Source organism: Mustela nigripes, chromosome 10 (genome assembly GCF_022355385.1).
Source record: "Mustela nigripes isolate SB6536 chromosome 10, MUSNIG.SB6536, whole genome shotgun sequence".
Classification (NCBI taxonomy): Eukaryota; Metazoa; Chordata; class Mammalia; order Carnivora; family Mustelidae; genus Mustela; species Mustela nigripes.
In genome coordinates this window covers 16,426,174-16,448,632 of record NC_081566.1, presented here as the reverse complement: position 1 = coordinate 16,448,632, position 22,459 = coordinate 16,426,174, and the positions used below count along the sequence as shown (strand labels likewise).

Here is a 22,459-nt window from a genome sequence, read left to right as displayed (position 1 = left end):
GTGAAAGTGACAAGTTTTAGAAATGTTAAATGGTAAACTTAGGTGAACGGAAAAGTTCTTTTCTGTAGAACCAATTACCAAAAAAGGAACTAGAAAGTATTTTGTATTTGTTTATTTATTTACTTACTTTAGAGAGTGGGGAGGGAGAGAGAGAGAGAGAGCATGAGCAGGAGGGGCAGAAGGAAGGGGAGAGAATCCCAAGCTGACTGCATGCGCTCAGCATGGAACCCAACTGGGGCTTGACCTCATGATCCTGAGATCATGACCTAAGCTAAAATCAAGAGTCAGATGCTTAACCAACTATGCCACCCAGGAGCCCCCTAAAAAAGTATTTTGAAGGTTTGTTTTGGATATTTTAATATATATAGTCTTCTAAAATTTTTTTAAAGATCAGGAAAAATCAGTATCTAATAAAGTCATTTAATAAGGCTTGGGCTCCATTATTCTGGCAACTTTCCTGATTAATGTGCATTGTAAGTGATAAGTTAAGGCCCATTTTTGTTTTATTGTAAATGTTCTTTTTTTTTTTTTTTAATTTTATTTACTTATTTGAGGGAGAGAGAGCACAAGCACAGGGGTGCAGGGAGAGGGAAAGCAGGCTCTCTCCTGAGCAGGGAGCCTGATGCGGGACTCGATCCCAGGACCCTAGAATCATAACCTGAGCCGAAGGCAGACACTTAAGTGACTGAGCCACGCAGGTGTCCCTATTGTACATGTTCTAGAGCCAAGGGCTGCTAGGGCCAGTTCTGAGCCTGTTTTGGTGCTGATCCTTATTTCTACTCTGTCACAGAAAGTGACAATATAATGTCATAGGCACAGATCTGTGTGTTAATATTCTAGAGCGCTGACATCAATTTTTAAAAGATTTTATTTTATTTATTTTGCGGGGGGAGGTGCAGAAGAGGGACAAACAGACTCCATGATAAGCGCAGATTTGATGTGGGCCTGGATCTTATGACCCTGAGATCATGACCTGAGCTGAAATCAAGAGTTGTCTGCTTAACTGACTGAGCCACCCAGATGCCCCCCGACACCAGTTTTCCATCATGAAGCTGGTTAATTGTTCTGTAGGGAGATATAGTGTGACACTAATTAAGTATAAAATACTATGAAGCCAAAGTGCCAGCACTGAAATGTTGGTTCCACCACTTATTAGCTCTGTGACCTTAGACAAGTTACTTTATTTGCAAAATGGGGATAATTATACTACTTTTCTCATATGACACTTACATGGATAGTATCAGTATGTATGCCCAGGCATCTTAAGAGTAGTATCTGGCACAAAATAAGTTACTATGTAACTGTTAACTTTTCTTGTTATTCAGCACAGAACCCCCACAATAGGGACCCAGGGCACAGGGCTTATGTTAGCTAAAACCACATGTTGGATTGATTATAGAATTAAGTACAGGTTGTTTGGTTTTGTAAGAGAAAATGGAAAATAAGAAAGGAAGAGCCAGGGGCGCCTGGGTGGCTCAGTGGGTTAAGCCGCTGCCTTCGGCTCAGGTCATGATCTCAGGGTCCTGGGATCGAGTCCCGCATCGGGCTCTCTGCTCAGCAGGGAGCCTGCTTCCTCCTCTCTCTCTCTCTGCCTGCCTCTCCGACTACTTGTGATTTCTCTCTGTCAAATAAATAAATAAATAAATATCTAAAAAAAAAAAAAAAGAAAGAAAGGAAGAGCCAGTACTATTAGAATCTATGTTTGGAACTATAGAAACAAGAGAGTGACAAATCTTTTAACTCACAAGACAGTTGCTCTAGTCTTAAGATCAGATGTGTTTCATTTATACTACAGATAGGTAGAAGAAGCTCTGATTAATAAGCATAGGGTTTTGCGAAGAGTCAAATGCTTCTGCACTACGTACACTGACTCACTTAACAAGAAATCACTTTTAGTGACTTGTATGCTTAGAAGGTTTTATCTAGAAGTTGGCACGTAAACTGAGAAATTAGGGCAAGAATTAAAAAAAAATACAATAAATGAATCATGTACAGTGTCCATTCTACCCTGCAATAAGATTTGGTCTTCCCTGTTGTATTTGTAGTTTGATGCTATGTAATCTATCAGAATTTTATTAATCCCACTTAGACAGGCAGCCATCTGGACCTTCTCTAAGCAAGACCAGACCAGTATACAACTAAGATGATTGATGGGCTCTGGAATTGATTAGTTGTTCTGTGAGACAAATGAACTGTTTTGGCAGAAAATACCAGAGGTCACTGCTGTGGTCAAACACAAAAGCCTGTAGAATTTTAAAGAGATGCTTTCATCATTGACTTATAAAGTTAAAAATTTTTAAACAACATTGGATTTTGAAAATATTTTAGAAATATCTTTTGATTGGCTGCTCTTTAGTTCTGATTACAAAGTGGCATAATAGTATAATAAACTACAATGAACGTGATTATACTTTAATTTTGTATTTTTGGTAAAAAATACGAACTGGAGTAAAAGTGTAAAAGCTTATCCCTTACACGTAAATTGTACTCTAAAATGTTCCTGAGAGAGGTGTATTTGCAGAAAAAGCTACAACATATATTGTTTTATTTTTAAGTGATTTATAAAATCAGGTGGTATGAAATTCCATTCAGTTATTTATTCAAAGCTTCACATTGTTAGATAGCAATCTGTTTGGACAAATCCACGTAAGACTTCAAAGTTTCAAGAGTATACATATACAAAATAGACGTATTTTATGTTTTAAAATTTGAATATTTGGATTTTTTTTGCTTTCAGTTGGCTAAGTCATTCTGGGATGCTACTATACCGTTGATACCACTGTCCTCAGCTCCAAAAAGATTATCCTGCTTCCCTACATCTGTTTGGCTGTAGTAGTGAAATCCTTCTGTATTTCACTGTGTTGCCCATGATCAACATTGTGTTAACACTTTGGTGATAGGTGATAAATTGGATGACATATGTCTTGTTACATTCTGGTTATTCTTTGAGGACTACACAAGTGTGTATAGGCAAGTGGGCAACTCCCCCTTGAGAATCTGACTGCTCAGAATGAACTTGAGTTATGGATTTATTCAGCCTGTAAAACCTCAGCTGGCATAAATAATTGAGAAAGCAAAGGTTTTTCTGTGGCGCATACCTCAGGGACTCCTGGCTCCCTTCCTCCTCTCTGCCTCCCTTTCTTATGAAAATGATCCCAGTTGCACTCCTAGATAATAACACACCAAGCAATTAAAAGCCATGGGTGGCTGGAGAGAGGAGAAAAGGTTTAGTTAATGAGCTTTTCCTCTTCCAGTGCCCAGGAGAGCCTTAGGAATGACAAGGCGATTAAAGCGAAGAGATAATTATAGATTATGTGAAAATGGGTCCCTTGGGACAAGCAGGTCTTGCCATAAACAGTAACTGTTGTAAGAGTCTCCTGGCTCTCGTATTCACCCTTTTCCTACGTGCTTTATTTAGCTCCTGTCTGCTCAGCGTCATGATGCCAACCAGGCATATAGGTGGATCCACCTGTTTGTAGATCAACAGCCCTTTCTGAACAGGGGGTCATTCCTCAGCAAAAACCATCATCATTGCCTGCTCTCACCTTTTCTTCTTTCATTTTCTTCCCTCTCTTCCTTTTCTTCCCTTTGTCTCTTTTCCATCTTAGAGTTACATTGTATCTGTGAAATGCTAGACACTTAGACTCCTTTACCAAGTTTTTAGTGTATACCTGTGTGTGCACATGTAAGATACACAAAGTTATGGGTATACTCTATCCATTATAATAAAAGGTATGTATATTATACATATACATAATATACATAATATAAAAAAAATTTGTTGAAATGGTTTACAGACATATTTAAAGGAAGATATTTTAAAAGTGTAGCAAAGATGCTAGAATTGTAAGGCATCTTAATTCTCATTTGTTATCAGCTATTTGCTTAATACTGAGAGCAAGAAATTTCAGCTCATTTCTTTGTCTTTCAATTTATGAAAACTTTGCTAATTGCACTGTGTATGGTAATAAATGCTTGGTGTTAGTCGAAGTTGGAATTCTATGTGAAAAAGGCATCACAACATTAATTACATGTTTTTATTTACAAATTTTACCCATAATAAGATATTATATATGTATTAGGTAAGTATTTTACCAGTATTTTATGTAAAGTATGTCATTCTTGGGTCTCCTATGTCACATAGTCTACTCTCTCTCTCTCTCCCTCATTCCTTAATATATCAGAAATTCTGTTTCTTCATGTTCCACAATAATCCAGATTTATCTAGTTTTCATCATCATCACTATCATGCCTTTGGCAAAACTGTCAATATTCTTGGGCAATCATCATCTCTTGGTCAGGACACTGCAGAATGGATTCCTTCTTCCTTTACAGTCTCCTCCTGGATTTATAACTCATATCATCGTATTACTTTCCTGCTTAAAGCCCTTTAATGGTTTCTCATAGCACTTAGGGTAAAATCTAAAATTCCTTAACCTGTCTTACAGGGTCCCTCATCATCTTACCTAAGGCCATTTCCCCCTCCCTCCTTATTGATGCTGTTTCATCCACATTGGCTTATTTTCATTTCCTTAAAGGTCTAATTAGTAGTTGTTAGTTGAATTGATTGATAGTGTTATATAAGGGTATATGAGAAATGACCTGACATACAACATATGTTGAAATCTTAAGGTAATAATACCAACTAACATTTACTGACCTTTAATTATAAGCTAGTTACCATACTACATGTGTTATATGTATTATTTCACTTGATCTTCAGAATAATCCTGTGAGTTGGAAGTGTTAATATCCCTATTTTATAGGTAAGGACACTGAGACTCAGAGAGGTGAGGTTACTTGCCCAAGGTCACATGACTAGTACTCTGCTGTTGCTCTACCATACGGCTCCTGATATGGTTGAGGAATCCTTGTATTCTGCAATTAGTGAAAATAATTTTGATAGTTGTTGTTATATGAACATAGTAAATATCTTCCATTTAAATGTTTAAATCCCTTTCCATTTAGTGTTTTTTAAAATGTGCTTTACTGGTAAAATTACAAACTATAGTCTTTCATTTATCAGTGTACTGATGATGATGCTTCTTTTGGATTAATTGAATTTATTGATTTTAGACTTACCTTAATGCTTGAGAATGTAACTCAGCTCTATAGAGCCTGTTAGCCAAGGGATTCTATAGATTTTTCTGATGTGGCCACTGGTTTTCCAGAGGTTGATCAGAATTGAAATACATTTTTTTCGTACAGGCATTTAAAAGTATCAGAAATTTTCAGTCAACTATTTTAGAGCTAAGCAGGTTTTAAGAAGTGAAAATGCATTTTTAGTAACTAGTGTCTATAAATAATGGCTAGCTAACTTTTCCAGAATATCAAGTTATGTACAAGAAATATTTGGGGCACTGATCATTCCTTTGTCATTGCTTCCTTGCAAAAATATGAGAAAAATACATCAACAGCATATTAACAACATAAATAAGATAATAAATAGAACTTTTTATTTGAGGCTTTTAAGAATTTTCTAGGGGCACCTGGGTGGCTCAGTCGGTTGAGCATCTGTCTGCTTTTGGTTCAGGTCATGATCTCAGGGTCCCGGGATCGAGCCCTGCTTTGAGCTCTCTGCTCAGCAGGGAGTATCCTTCATTTGCTCTTCCTCTCCCTACTCATTTCTCTCTCTCTCAAATAAGTAAAATCTTAAGAAAAAAATAAAAAAAATTTCTAGACCTAGAGTTAAGTATGATATATATGTAACCCAGTCGAAAATAGTTACGATTTGATGGAGAAGACATTGCTATTATTGCATAACAGGAAGAGGGAAAACTCACTGGTTATGTGCTATAACTGTCTGAAACCCATTGTAGATATAGTACACTCTGAGTGGGAAGATTATGATTCAATATATATAAATTCTTTCAGTCATTCACCAGTCCATTTGGGACTGTGTGTGTTTTTTTAAGATTTTATTTATTTGACAGAGAGAGATAACAAGTAGGCAGAGAGAGAGAAGGGGAAGCAGGCTCCCTGCTGAACAGAGAACCTAATGCGGGGCTCAATCCCAGGACTCTGAGACCGTGACCTGAGCTGAAGGCAGAGGCTTAACCCACCGAGCCACCCAGGTGCCCCGGGACTGTGTATTTTGAACCTACTTTATTACTTCATTGACTCTAAAACATCCCTGGTTTTAGAATGCTACTATTTAAATACCATTAAGAAAAAATGCGCTGATTAATTGTAAAATGTTACAGATTATAGGATTCATCAGAAATATTAAAATATGAAAAAATTTGTGTTTTAGAATCAAGGAAATAGGGTAACTTAACAATTTCTAAATGTCTTTTTGCCATTTAGGATTACAGGAATTATGTTAAGAACAACGCTACAAAAAGCAACAACAAAAGCCTTTTCTTAAGTGCCTGTGTCTGAATGACAGGCTTCTTGGGCATAGTTATTGGTTCAGCGTTGTTTGCCTCCTCAGGGTATACGACCGAGGTATCTCAGAAAAGAGGTACTATTTATAAGATTTTACCTTGCAGTCATAGTATAGATTCTCATTTATGGTCTTTGTAAGATTGAGACTCGAAAACAGTGTTTTACAAGGTGAAATTTAACATCCAAAATTTTAATTAGATACTCATCGCAAGTGGGGATTTTTGATGTGCTGAGTATGACAACTCTATTTAATTCTTGAGTTAGGAGCTGACTTTACCTGTTTGCTTCTCCCTGATAAGCCTTACACCAGGTTTGCTAAAAATCTTTGGGTAAGAACAGATTTGTCCTGTTCAGGAGAGAAGCAAGTATAAGCAAAAATAAAATATGCTTGTATAATTTTTTTTATATTTGTAATTTTAAAAATACAGAGTGTATCTTAATTTCTGTGTAGACTTTTTATCTTAGCTCCTAAAGTATTGATAGTTTAGTCTTAAAGGTTATATATAGATATATATATATAAAGATAATTTACATACAAAATATACATAAAGTCAGTATAAAAAAGAATCAGCATTAGACTTTGGGCTTTGTATTTGTTATACCATGATAGAATGTTTGTAATCTAGTCAAAACAAGATCAGTGAGATGACATCATTATTTTTCGACATTATATTTGGACAGAATAGCAAGTCTTTACCTTTCAGATTGACAACTTTTTTTTTTTTTTTAAGATTTATTTATTATTTTAGAGAGGGAGGGAGCAAGCTTGGGGGAGAGAGGAAGAGGGAAAGAATCTTAAGCAGACTCCACACTGAGTGTAGAGCCTGACATGGGGCTCGATCTCACAATCTGAGCCGAAACCAAGAGTTGAATGTATAACTGACAGCGCCACCCAGGTGCCCCCCCAGATTAACAGCTTCTGACCATACATTTGTCAGATAAATTAGGAACTTAAATTCCTGCAAAGAAGTAGTATTCAGCAGTAGTACTCCTGAATTTTGTAAGACAGCGAACAGGCTTTCATTTCAGAAAGACTAGCTCCCAAGGAGCTTCATAGTGTCTTTCTCTAGATCTCTTCAATCTCAGAGATCTAGAGAGAGATACATACTCCAGGGACAGAGTAGCAATAATAAAGCTCATTTGAAGCTGAGATGTAAACTAAAATACCAAAGGCTGTATCTTAATAGTGAGACAAGTACTTAGGTTCCCTGCATACTCTCTGAGTATTGAGGAACCCAGACAGACAGATTAATAGATGATTATTTGTGAATATGTGAATAGAGAGAAGGTGAGCCATTTCCTGAGAGTCGCTTTATCTAAGGTCCTATTTGAGGCCTTTTGGACAAACTCTCCCAGTAGAGAGATAACCTCAGAATGCTTTTTTTCTTTTTCTTTTTTGTGCCTCAAATTAACTGTTTCTTTTGGTCAGAGTTCATAATTGGGCCTCACAACTTTTCCCCCTACTATGGTTCATTGCTAATTATACCTCCTACTTGTGAATAGTGGCCTTTCCAGGGGTTTTGTTTGTTTTAGATATGCTGAGGTCACTGTCTGGATTAAGTAGCTCTTTGGATCTGTGTCTCTCTAGTTTATCTCCCAACACCCTACCGTAGCCAGATCCCTTGAGCACTTCTTTTTGTTGATGCTTTTTCCTTTTCTTTCTATTCTTGGGAATATGCTTCTTTCTATTCCTTCATAACCCACCTGGGTAGTCAGTTCATTCTTCAAAGTTAGCCCATAGTGTCAGCTCTTCTATTGTGCTTTTATTTAATCATCCTTAGTTGATAAGCACACTCCTTATTTTGGGCCTCTACTTTATAGAATTTGGGGCTAGTTTGACACTGAAAGCAACATTTTGCTATTGTGGTCCCTAAGAGAATTTTCGAAGACTATGTTCTCCATTATAATCTTACAATAACATCTGAAATTCTTGTTTAAAAGCTTAAGTATATTGCAAAGACCATAATTTCTGGTATTTTACAAAATGATATTTTAAAATCTTTTAGATGAATCTAAGCTTTTTTTTAAAAAGATTTTCTATTTATTTGACAGAGATCACAAGTAGGCAGAGAGGCAGGCAGAGAGAGAATGGGAAGCAGGCTCCCTGCCAAGCAGAGAGCCCAATGTGGGGCTCGATCCCAGAGCCCTGAGATCATGACCTGGACTGAAGGCAGAGGCTTTAACCCACTGAGCCACCCAGGTGCCCCTAGATGAATCTAAGTATTTTAAATGACAGTCCATTTTTTAGGGTGCCTGGGTGATCTCTCTCTCTCAAATAAATAAATTAATTAAATCTTAAAAAAAAAAAAAAAAGCATGAATATACTACCACTGAAAGAAACTGGGAAAATGGTACCCAAGGTCTCTCTCTGTAATATTTCTTATAGTTGCATGTGAATCTTCAGTTGTCTCAAAAGGTTTAACTAAAATAAAATTCTGATCTTGATTTAAAAATACATGAGCAAGGGGTGTCTGGCTGGTGTGGTCAGTTAAACATCTGACTCTTGGTTTCTGCTCAGGTTGTGATCTCAGGGTCCTGAGATTGAGTCCTTGTTGGGCTCCATGCCCAGCACGAAGTCCGCTTGAATTTCTCTGTCCCCCTGACCCTCCCCCACTCAGACTCACTCTCTAAGTAAATAAATCCTTTAAAAAAATACATGAACAAGGTCTTTAACAGAAATTTTTCATTATTTCTTTTTCTCTTTTTCTTCTAACTCTCCTTCACAATTTTAAAGTAATACATTTTTGTGTAATCTTATCATAACGATCATAATTCTCTGTAACAAAAATATGTATGTTAAGTTGGACTTTTTTATTTTTTTATTTTTTTTTTTTTTAAAGATTTTATTTATTTATTTGACAGAGAGAGATCACAAGTAGACAGAGAGGCAGGCAGAGAGAGAGAGAGGAGGAAGCAGGCTCCCCGCTGAGCAGAGAGCCCGATGCGGGACTCGATCCCAGGACCCTGAGATCATGACCTGAGCCGAAGGCAGCGGCTTAACCCACTGAGCCACCCAGGCGCCCAAGTTGGACTTTTTTAAATTCAATTTTCTATAACCCCAAACTTTATGCATTATGTCTTTTCCCATGAGTTATCATTGTAATTGTTTCTAATCAGCTAATCGATATACATCATAAGTATTGTCAAATAATTATTAAACATAAGTAAAATTTAATTGAAAATGTATCTTAATGAGATGAATGAGGCTTTTAAAAATAGTTTATTTAACAGATGAATATTATTTTTCATTAAAATGAGACAGTACAGCATCAAGTCTGTTTTTTGTTTCATTTCAACTCTCCCATCCTCTAACATTAGCTCTAGAATGTTTCCTAACACCAGTTTTTCACAAGAATTGTCCCTTTATTTGGTACCAAGGAAGGTTTTATATCTTGGGGTAGTCAATGTAGGATTGATTCCCCCCCCACAAACCGTTCCCAGTATATTAGTAAATGGAGTGTTTCTAAGCAAAAGAGTAACAGGTTTAATTAATAGTCATTTGCTAAGTCTTAGCAAAGTCCTTTATTTTTTTCTATATATTTCCTAGAAATATAGCATAATAAGGAGAGAGGCATATGCCTTTCTGATACAACCTATGAGTGGAGTGATCAGAACCGAGGGAAATTTGAAAAGGACAATGGTGGTGAGATACTTACCACAGGAGTCTCTTCAAGTAGATCAGTTAAGAGAAAAATGCATTTATTTGCAAGTTGAGCTGAAAATTGATTCACTTAAAATTGTAATTTTTTTCTAGCTTAAATTTTTCATACCTGCATAGTCCTTTAAAGGTGTTTGTGTACCCCCATGAGGAATTAATGACATGTGCTTGTATTTGTGTAGGTATTGGCTTATTCTACTTTGTGTTTTCCTTCATTCAATAAAGAATTTTTCATTGTCTATTTACTGGCATACTATTTTTTTCTGAGAGTTTAATAAATATATATATATATATATAGAAATATTTATTGAATGTATCTCTTGAATAGTTACATATCTGAGCTAGTACCATAAATGCATTTTTTTTAATTCTAGAAGGGAGGTGAAATAGTAACTAATGGACTCTGGGTGGCTTACTAGGAAACCTGTTGGAAATACTCTTTTGATAGGAAAATGCAATCTTTGTTGAAAGTGGTACAGATAACATTTTTAGGAGTATGCAGGGATCTGTTCTTCCTGTGATTGGTGCATGATACCATACTTAAACTCCTCCCTTCTCTTCCGCTCTTCTTTTCCATAGGGCTGTGTCTTCATATTTCAAAGGAATTTCAAAGAAGACCATTCATTCCCTGCCCCCCTTTGGATATACAATTGTATTTTCTGTAAATTTTAGAAAATTTGGGAGAGAGAGAGACTTTCTGTCTTTCGCTAGGGATAAAGTGGGATATCTTTAAAGGTAGTATCTTGGCCATAACTCTTGCTTATCCATAGAGACTTGATATGGTAATTTTAGCACTCAAATTCAGCAAAGAGAGGGAAAAAGATAATTGGCTGAGACTTGTAAGAGAAAGGAAAATAAAGTGAGAAGATATGAAAGAGCACTTAATTTGTTTAAGCTCTAGTCAGTTTGGTAATGGTTGAATTCATTTGCACATGTTTTATTTAAGGCAAGTATGATTATAGAGGGAAAGATTGCCTGCAGAATGCTGTATTAACAGGGAAATGTAGACGGGAAAAGAATTGTATCTGTGAACTGTACATAGTCTTGTTGGAAGCAAGAAAAGAGATGTAGAAAGATGTTGCTCCAGATGTTTCTCCATTTTGGACACTAGGTGGTGGCATTGTATAAAGACAGCTTGGTTGCTGGCCAGTAATACTGTCCATCTTCCAGTGGGGATAATTCTTAGCAACTGACTAAGCCCAACTAACTAAGCCCCATTTTCTTTTTTGTCTTTTCACTTATCTTTGTGGCACATTTGTGGTGATTTTACTCAATTTCTTTGTGATATTTAATTTACATTGTATATTGTACCTATAAGCATTTTGTAAGTCCTCTATGTGCCTGACAGATTTTATGGGGATAAACAGCAGATGTCGAACTGGTGTTCAGATGAAAAAAACACCTCTGCCCTCCAAAACATGCCCCAACAAAAGTAATTTATGTAAGTGATGCATAATAAACATTGAAAGTATAAAATATAGTAAATAAAAGTTTAAATAATTTTGTACTGTATTTCCTCTTTTACTGGTGAAGGCCCAAGTATACATACACATTGGGGTTCAGGAAGAAAGACCTCAGAGATTGAGAACGGTCCTCTCCATCTGTGAATAACCCTTATGCATTACGGGGTATGGGTAACCTGCATCCTAGGGGTCCTCTTTACCATCCTTCCTGTGCCCCACCACCAGTTCTCCATTGTTTTCAAGTTCGAAACAGCCGGGGAGTAGTGCATTTTTGGTTATGATTCAAAATGATACAGTCCTTTCTCTCGTAGTTAGAGTTGCTGCCTCTTGAATTAGAGGGGCTTTTCTTACTGGATTCAATGAAAATAGTGGGTCCCTATTATTCCCAAGTCAGAATTTTTAATACGCTTGCATAGAAACAGTGTTTTCTGCGAGAGCTAAGTATAGCTAAAGTAGTATTACATACAGCCTTTATTTTAAAAGTCATAGTTCTCCATTCCGGGATCTTGGCCTCAGACTTCTCTGTTTTCTTTCAGAGTAATGATCTGGAAGAGCATTTTTCTCCTCTGCAAAGTGGACCTTTTTATATTCCTTTTCATACTCCTTTTAAACCTGTTTCTTCCTGGAAGTCTACCTCATTTTCTCCAGCTGAACTCTGTACTCTTACAGGCCTTTTAAAAAATCATCCTTACCTTATGTTAGTCGTATATAGATTTTCTCATCCCAGCTATGTATTGAACTTAAAGTTTCTTGTTTATCCTTATGTCATCAACAGTCTTGCGTAGTGTCTTGCATGTAGTAGGTGCTCAATTAAATACATCACATGCATACGGAAGGCTTAGATGGTTAATGCCAGAGTAGGGTGTTTTAAGTTAATTACCTCTGAGTTAAAATAGCTTTTTATAGGGTATAAAGTATTTAAATTGGTTTTTAAGATAGAAGGACTCCTAAGGCCAGTTGCTTTCATTTTTGGTGGATGGAACCTATGGCCCCACAGGTTATAAAACATACTAGTATAGTTTTTGGAACTCAGATTTCATTCTTATATGCCTGTCCAGAAAATGTAGTCCACATATAGAACAGTTTCATTGATAATATTCCAAATTACTTATCATTTTGCGAATTAGTGATTTTTTTGAGATTCTTTATTGAAGCTCCCATACCCCCACATACACACAACACACTGAGAAAAATGCATACACATTTATACAGTTCTGTGTACTATGTTTGAGAACTCATAGACCTCATGTTAAGAACCTAATAATAATTTTAATAACTTAATAATAGATTTTAGAATAGGCCCGCTGACTAGTCGAGATGTAGCTTGATATCAAAAAAAAAAGTACTATATACAGAATTAGTTGATCTGAGTGAATTCTAGTTCTTGTTCTGCCTGTAATAAATGTGATGCCATTTGGCAGGTCATGTGATCTCTTTTTACCTTTTTCTTTGTGAAGTTGTTGGATAAGAGTGAATGAATTTAGTCCACCAATTTACTTAGAATAGTGCTGGGTATAATATGCATCCCAGTTTTTGTTCTTAGTCTTTGTTTCTAATACTTCATGAAAGATTTCTGAATTTTGTGATGCTCTGTCTTTCCCTTAAGAAAATTGCTTTCTGTCTTTAAGAAAATTACATTAGTGTATATGTGTATGTGTGTATACACACACATGCACACGCACACACTTTAAACCTGGGTAGCAACAAACTTGTTATGTTATCCTGTAAGACAGGTAGTAAGCTGTGTCCTGATCTTTTGAGACCTCTATAAAGACAATAGCAAATAACCTCATTACTGCAGTGCTACTATTGAAAACTCTGAGTCAGGAAATGTGTGCTTGTCAGCATATAGAAGGACCTGCAGAGAGAAAGAGGGCCGAGAAAATCTACTTAAGGTGTTATATCATTATACTGGTGTAACTTGTTAAAGTAGATGAAGCTTTTCCCTATTATAGTTGCTAAGAACTTTAGTCTTTAGAGAATGGATATATCATGTCTTAGGGAAAATCCATTATTATTCATATAAAATTCTTTATGAGAGCAGATTCCATTGATGTTTGTCAGCAGTAAACAGGTTGTGTTAAAAATATGTGACTTTTATGTATTACCTAGTGAGACACTTTTTATTTTTACTCTAATTAGGGAAGAAGACAAAAACATATTTGATTACTGCAGGGAAAACAACATTGACCATGTAACCAAAGTCATCAAATCGAAAAATGTGGATGTGAATATGAAAGATGAAGAGGTATGGAAAACATGCCTTAATTATTTTCTTATGCTTTGTTGTTCTACCCCGGTGCTTCTTTTCCAAATGGCCTATGAACTACAACTTAAAGTATAGTATGGTTAAGATTGTATCAGAATATTTATATGAAATGGTGTTTCCCAGTTAAGATACTTTCTGTGTCTGTATCCATCTATCTGTTGATATTGTCTAAGTTATTAACTGAAACTTGCTGCAGTCCAGTAACTTCTGTTTCTTCACGATACAGGGAGAGACTGTTAACCTATTAAGTGAAATCAATAGGTAATTTAAAAATATTTATAAGTAGTTTTGGTGTCTTCTGTCATTACACTTCAAATAGATATATTGTCCTTTCTCAGTAAATATATTTCTAGAAAACAGTGTGTCAGAATTTTGATAAATCCAGTCTCTTTCTTCTTTCTTTCTTTCTTTCTTTCTTTCTTTCTTTCTTTTTTGAAGAGAGGAAGACAGACAGATGGGATGGGGAAGGGAGGGGCAGAGGGAGACACTCTGAAGCAGGCTCCACACCCAGCTCAGATCCTGATGTGGGGCTTGATCTCACAACCCTGAATCATGACCTGAGCTGAAATCGAGAGTCGGCCCAACTAAGCTACCCAAGCACCCTGGTAAATCCATTCATTTAAATGTGGGCCTGCTATGCAAAGGGATTCTATACTAAATTATTTTGTAAAATTATTGTTTTTTAATTTATTTGTTTGGTGAATAAAACTGTTCATATATTGAGTTTAAACTTTCCTGGATTATAGTTGTTAAATGGGGAGCAAAATTTACTAACTGAGTTTTACTCATTTTACTCATTCTTTAATAATGCAATGAAGGATGATCAAAATGACTGAAAGATAATAATTATGAGGAAGAAGACATGCAGTGATCATAGATAATGTGTAGAGTAGATAAATCAGTGTACATATTGACAGCTCTTTATACAGGTTAGCCTTTAATATTATCTAATTGTTAGGCAGTGTCTTTCCTGTAATACGTTGTCAATGATATCAGGAAAGACTATAATTCTGTAGTACAGAGGGACCAGTAATATGTTTGTTCTCCCCTAAGTAATGAAACAAACAGCTAAGAAAGATGTAGCTAGAGAAAAGTAAAAGCCAGGTTGGGAAATAATAAAACCAGGTCTTTTGATCCAACTAGGGTGTTTTTTTGCCTTTCAGGATTAGAATACCCCCCCCGCCCCCCAGTAAATCAGATGTAACTGCTCCCCTTGATTTTGTTATTTTTTGGTTTTGTACTTGGGAGTTAAGATTTTTATAAAATTAATACATGTAGGTAGTTCAACAAAAATCAGTACTATAAATCCTCTAACAAAAAAGTATTCCCTTACCTGAATCCTTCTCACATTGATTCTAGCTCCCTTGAGGCAAAAACTTTGTTTTTTTCATTGTTTCTTTTGCAATTTACCTGCATATTTCTAAATAGCATGCATGTATCTCTTGATTTTCCAACTTTAACCATTATTGATTTTCTTTTCTGCTATATTAGGATTTAGCTCTTTTGCTTGTATTCCTCTCTCCTCTTCCCACCCCCCCCCAAGAGTTATATCACAACATTTAGTTTCATTTTCTGATTGAATCTCTACAGAATCAATGTTAAAATATTATTATTTTATAAGTAATTATAATGTAGGTATAAAGTAGTTATATTATTGTTTCTGTGTAAATTATGCACATTGCTGAGCTTAGGTGTACTGTGTGTACTAGTCAGCTTTTGTGGTTAGCCGCATTTCAGTGGCTGATAACTACATCTATTTCTCGCTCACATTTCAGGAGGGTTTTGTATCAGGCTCTGTCTGCTATGTTAGCTAGCGTTGTTTGGGCTCAGTTCATTTCAATTTCATGTATGTTCTCATTCTCATTCTGAGATGTGGATAGACACTGGGGCAGAAGTAAGGACAGACAGAATCAGACCCCACAGATACATTTAAAGCTTTTGTATAGATGTGGCATGTGTCATATCTACTCACATTCCTTTGGCCAAAACAAGCCACAAAGCCAAACTGGGTGGTAGGACACCTTTTCTGATGACAGGGAAGCAATGCACAGGTGGGAAGGAAATAAATAATTATATACTTAGGAGTAGCATAATCTACATGCCATAGTACAACATTCTGTTTTTCTAAAGGCTAATCATTGCTTTTTTTGTTTTGTTTTTATATCTCCTATGTTTCTATCATTAAATCTTTCCTCAAATTGCCCAACGGAGGTCTTCTCTGTGCAGTGACGCACATCAGGTAATCAACCCCGTACCGTTTTAGCGATCCCCCTTCTGGAGCTCTCCTTCCTTTTTCTCTGTTCTCAGCTGGGTGCTCTCTAGGCCGGCTGTATAGATGCCGTCCTGGGATTACGCTTTACCACTGTCTTAGGAACACCCTTCCCTTCTCTCCTGGAGTCTTCTGTTTCCTGGATCCCAAGTCTTTTATTGTTTACTTCCTTGTTTAGATGAGTGTCTCTTCCAGTAGCTTTCTTTTTTATTTGTTTCCTGGTTTTGATGGAGCATTTCCTCTAGTAGCTTCCTGAGAAAGGTAAATATTTTGAGATCCTCCATGTTAAAAATGTTTCAGTTAGAGTTTTGGGCATATTCCATATGCTCAATAAATATTTGACAAACTAATGAATGATTAAATGAATGAATAAGTAGGAGCAGTGTATTTTAGGGGCATCTGGGTGGCACAGTTGGTTGAGTGTCTGACTCTTGGTTTCAGCTCAGGTTGAGATCTCGGAGTCATGAGATCGAGCCCCACGTCGGGCTCCGTGCTCGGTGAAGAGTCTGCTTGAGATTCTCTCTCTCCCTCTCTCTGCCCCTCCCGCTTGTGTGCTTGCTCACGCACGTGCTCTCTCTCTCTCTCTTGCTCTCTCTTGCTCTTGCTCTCCATTATAAATAATCTTTAAAAAGAAAAAGAGAAGCAGTGTAATTGTGATGAGCTAGACTACATAGGTTCAAATCTTTGCACTGTCACTTTCTAGCTATATGACGTTTGTCAGGTTTATTTTGTGTCTCAGTTTCCGTGTGTATAAAATGAAGATTACCGTAGTCCCTGTGTCAGCATTGTTTTGAGGATTAAAGCAGTTAATATATATAAAGCACTTAAACAATACCTGACACACACATAACAAGCACTCAATAAATTTTAGCTATCTTGATTATTTTTAATGAATAATATGAATGTGATAATATGAAGAAATGAATGAAGATCACTTAACTCTTTAAGATTTCACTCATCTGTTTATTTTAGAGAAAGCGGGAGTATATGCATGTGTGCAGGGGGAGGGGCAGTGGGGGAGGGAGAGGGATAAGCAGACTCCCCACTGGGAGCCCAGTGCAGGGCTCAAGCCCATGACCCTAAGATCATGACCCCAGCTGAAACCAAGCGTCAGACACCCAACCAACTAAGCCACCCAGGCGCCCTGACTTTTTTCTTCAAAGGCTTAATTTTTTTAGAGAAGTTTCAGGTTTACAATAAAATGAGAGGAAGGTGCAGAGACTTCCTTTCCATGTACCCCCGGACCTCCTACATGTGTGTAGCCAACCCCATTGTTAACATCACTCACCAGAATGGTACATTTTTTTACCAAGGATGAACCTACACTGATACTTGTAATCACCCGAAGTCCATAGTTTATCTTAGGGTTGACTCTTGGTGTGGGTTTGGACAAATGTAGAATATCTATCCATCATTTTAATATCATACAGAATATTTTCACTGCCCTTAAAATCCTATGTGCTCTGCCTAGTTATACTCCCTGCTCTGCTCCAACCATTGATCTTTTTCTTATCTTTTCATTAACGTGGTATATTTTTCTCCAAACATTTACTTTTACTCTATATGTGTCATTATATTTAAAGGGGGTTTCTTATATTTAAGGGGGGTTTCCCACATTAAATATAATGTGCCATTATATTTAAAATGGGATCATGTTTTTAATCCACTGAGACAATCTGTCTTTTAACTGTTGTATTTAGACCACTAACTTTCAAAGTGATTATTGATACAGTTGGATTAGTATCTATCATTTCTGTTACTGTTTTCTATTTGTTACACTTGTTCTTTGTTCCTATTTTTGTCTTTTCTTTTTCCACTTTTTGTGGTTTTAATTGAGGATTTAATAGGATTCCATTTTCTCTCCTTTCTTAGCTTATCAGTTAGGCCTCTTTTATTTTATTTTATTTTATTTTATTTTTTAGATTTTATTTATTTATTTCACAGAGAGAGATCACAAGTAGACAGAGAGGCAGGCAGAGAGAGAGAGAGAGGGAAGCAGGCTCCCTGCCGAGCAGAGAACCCAATGTGGGACTCGATCCCAGGACCCTGAGATCATGACCTGAGCCGAAGGCAGCGGCTTAACCCACTGAGCCACCCAGGCACCCTCTTTTATTTATTTTTTTTTTAGCCGTTTTTTTTTTTAGTGGTTGCTCTGGAGTTTGCAATATACATTTATAACTAACCCAAGTCTATTTCTATTACCATGATAACATGATACCATTTCATGAATTATCTTATAAGATAATAATAAACTATTAATTTATCCCTCTAGTTCCTTGTATCTTTGCTGTCACTTGTTGCACTTACATATAAGCATACAAAATTGAACACAGTGCTGCTGTTTTTTGAACAAACTGTTATCTGTTAGATCCGTGAAAAATAAGGAAAATGGAAAGTTTTTATTTTGCCCTCCCCTATTCCTTCTTCTCTGTTCTTCTTTTCTTACGTAGATCGAAGTTTCTGACCTGTATTATTTTCCTTCTCTCTAAAGAACTTCTTTTAACATTTTTGCAAGTTCTACTGGCAACGGATTTCTTCAGTCTTTGTTTGAGAACATCTATTTCTCCTTTGTTTTTGAAGGAGAATTTCTCAGGATACATAATTCTAGTTTGGTGGAGTTTTTTCAAAACACTCTCTTGCTTGCCTGGTTTCTTTCTTTCTTTCTTTCTTTCTTTTTTTTTAAGATTTTTATTTATTGAGAGTGCAGGGGTGGGGGCAGGGGTAGAGGGAAGAGAGAGAATGTCAAGCAGGCTCCACGCTGAGCACATGGAGCCTGATGGAGGGCTCGATCTCACCCCAAAGATCATGACCTGAGCTGAAATCAAGAGTCAGAGCTTAACTGACTGAGCCACCCAGGCACTCCTCTTGGCACGGTTTCTGAGGAGAAATTAGATATAATTCTTATCTTTGTTCTTTATAAGTAAGGCGTTTCTTCAGCTTCTTTCAAGATTTTTCTTTGTCTTTCATTTTCTATAGCTTGAAAACAATATGCCTAGGTGCAGGGGTTTTTTTGTTTGTTCGTTTTGTTTTGTTTTTGGCATTTAACTTGCTTGGTGTTTTCTAAGCTTCCTGGATCTGTGGCTTGGTGTCTAGCATTAATTGGGGGAAGTCCAGTCGTTGTTTCATATACTTCTTCTGTATCTTCTTCTGTTTCTTCTGCTTCTGGTGTCCCCATTACACATATGTCACACCTTTTGTTTTCCCACAGTTCTTGGGTGTTCTATTCTGGGTTTTTTCAGTCTTTATTCTCTTTGATGTTCAGTTTTCATGGATTCTGTTAGGTATATCCTCTAGCTCAAAGATTATTTCCTTAATCATATCCAGGCCACAAATAAACCCATCAAAGGCATTTTTTATTTCCATTACAGTTTTTTTTTGTTTTTTTTAATCTCTAGCATTTCTTTTTGGTTCTTCCTTAGAATTTCTATGTCTTTGCTTATGTGGTCCATCTGTTCTTACACACTGTTGATTTTATCTCTTGGAGCCTTTGGCATATTAATCATAGTTCTTATAAATTCTTAGCCTTATAATTTTAATGTCTTTGCATATTTGGGTCTGATAATTGCTCTGTCTCTTCAGATTATATTTTTTTACCCTTGGTATGATTTGTAATTTTTACTAATAGCTGCACATCACATACTGGGTAAGAGGAACTGCTATAAATAGTTCTTTAGTAATATGGTGGTGAGGTGTGGTAGAGGCAAAGTGCTCTATCGTGCTACGATCAGGTCTCAGTTTTCAGTGAATCTGCGTCTGGTTTGTGAATCCCACTAGTGGTTCTGTCTTTTTTCCTCCCTGCTTAGATGGAACAGAACGGCTAGAGTGGGCTGGAGTTGGAATTTCCCTCGCCTCAGGTCAGGGGGCTCAGATAATCCCCTAGCAGGTTAGGCACTGGTTAACTGGTTTTCCCCAAAGGCAGGCCTTACTAAGAACAGTGCTCTCATATATTTCAAAAGGATTCGTTTCCGACTTCAGAATCAGGAGGGGTTTTCTCTGATAGTTACTTTGGGAACCTGGCCAAACTCCTGGAGGTAAATCTTGCAATGTTGTGCAGCCTCCCCACCAGGAGTAGATTCCCTTAGTTTTTAACTCTCAGAGTTGTCCACACTGAGCCTTCATCAGTTTGTCACTTTTGTCCATTGTAGTCAGGTTTTTCTGCCTCGCAGTTCCTGGGGCGGTTTTCACTTATAAAGTTCTGCTATAGAAAGTTGAGTTCACCTGTCTGTCTCTCTAGTCTTGAGGGCACAAGGTTTGCCTTGTGTCTTCCCCTCTCTCTCTCTCTCTTTTTTTTCCAAAAATTTTATTTATTTGAGAGAGAGAGAGTGCACGAGTGAGAGAGCGAGAGAGAAAGTCCGAGTTGGTGGAGGGGCCGAAGGAGAAGCAGGCTTCTTCCCTTCCCCACGCAGCAGGGAGCCTGGTACAGGACTGGAACCCAGGACCCTGGGATCACAACCTGAGGCGAAGGCAGACGCTTAATTAACTGAGCCACCCAGGCACCCCATGTCTTCCCCTCTCTTATGGATCTAGCAAGAATAGTGAATTTTTCAACCTGTTCAGCATTTTGCTTGTTGTTAGGAAGGAGCAGCAAAATCCAAGCTCCTTATATATGGAATTGGAAATTGGAAGTCCACTTACCTTTCAAAGGTCACTTTTACCCTGGAATGTATTGTGCATATACTAGACATTCCCTATTAGAATTTTCTGTCTTTCAAATAATAATACTTTATATGGTGTGTGTTTAGGTTACAGAGTACTTGCACTTACTATCTTCCCAACAACCCTGCAAGGTAAATGCTATCCTCATTTTACAGACAGGAACTAATTCAGAGACGTGCTTTCACTTACTGAAATACACATAACTGCTAAGTGGAAATGCAAGTCGGAGGGACTGTTCTTTTTGCCTTTGGATTTAAGAAGGATATACAACTTCCAGTTGGCCCTGCTAGTGTTATTCTCTGGTTTGCAGCATTTCATGAAAGAAATTGGAAATTTACCAAATCTTCCACATGACCTTTGCAAAGATCATTGGACAGCAGTGATAGGAATAAAACATCTAGAACACAGATAGCTTACACTGACGCAGTTTTGTTTGTTTGGTTTTTTGCAAAGATAAAAGAAACTTGTAATATGTAGTGCTTCTGTCATTCCGTGACTTTGATGTAGTGCAGCTTCCCAGGTCTTCCAGTTTGTTACCCATGCAGCTACCTTTACCCCCGGCCTGCCAGAACATTGTGTTTCCAGGAACAGATGAAGTGCTTACACATTCATAGACTGAGACGCCAAGAATTCAGTTGGGTTCTCTCATTGCTCCAAGCAGATTTCTGCCCTCTCAGCCATGACATCTCAGGCTGGGCCTTGAATACTGATGGCAAGCCTTTTATTATTAATCAGGGATTTGTATGAATTAATTTAAGAACATGAGGGAAATGAGAGCTTAAAATTAGAATCAAACTTAACATCCTAAATAAAATAAATGGTATTGCTTCATGACTTTTAAACCTCTCGCAGATAAAACAACAACTTGGTAAGCCTTGGTGATGGACTAAAATTATGAAATGTCAGAATTAAATTGCTAGCTAAATATTTTTAACGCCTTTATGAGAAAAAGACATTTCTCTATGATAATAAGTTGGGTGACAATTACAGTTTTGAAAGGACATCCAGTTCTTTGTGTCTGTCTAGCTGATATTTGAGCTTGAGAGATTTCATTACTGATTGCCTAGGATTCTTTGGGATTGTATATGACTTTATTTAAAATGTTCATCCAACAAGTTCAACCCAATTTCAGTTTTGCCCTTAGATGACTAAAAATTACATTTATTGCACTTAAAATTTGCTGTAAGCACATAAAGAAATTTAATTATAGCCATAAAAATAAGTCATAGTAGAAATTTAATTTATAGTCATAAATGATACGCTTGCATTTCTACATATTGAAATAAACACAATCGTATATTGCTGGAAATGTATATATTAGGACCTATAACTACATGAACATATATATATAAAATGCTTTTAAATAATTCATATTTCATTATGAAGTTATTTTATCATGAATAACTATAGTTCCTGGTATATATCTTATATTTATTCAAGTAATTACTACTAATATAGTAAGACATGTATTTCTTCTTTTTTTTTAAGACACATAATTCTAATTGGAGAAAATTACATGGTGTTTCCAGATGATATTGTAATTAGGACACTGTATTTCACGTAACAGAAAAAAGTTTTATTAAAAAAAACACAAGTTTTGTAGTTATATGCTTACCATACCATTCTCCATGTTTGTTGATTCTTTCAAATGCTTTGAGGAAGTTACCTTTCTTTTCATCCCTTCCCCTTCTTCGCTTTAAATTTGTAGCTCATGTCAGAATATAATTTGCATGTTTTTGCCTTGAGAAACTGCTGCA

The 22,459-nt window shown here is 36.6% G+C and overlaps 1 protein-coding gene across 2 annotated transcripts in view; it reads left to right on the top strand.

The window, feature by feature from the left end:
• ACBD6 (acyl-CoA binding domain containing 6) overlaps positions 1-22,459 on the top strand; it is a 208,049-nt gene that overhangs the window by 72,331 nt on the left and 113,259 nt on the right. For both annotated transcript variants that reach the window (XM_059414020.1, XM_059414019.1), the window contains exon 5: positions 13,651-13,756. In XM_059414020.1, the coding sequence (XP_059270003.1) occupies positions 13,651-13,756 (106 nt within the window). The remainder of the gene's footprint in view (positions 1-13,650; positions 13,757-22,459) is intronic.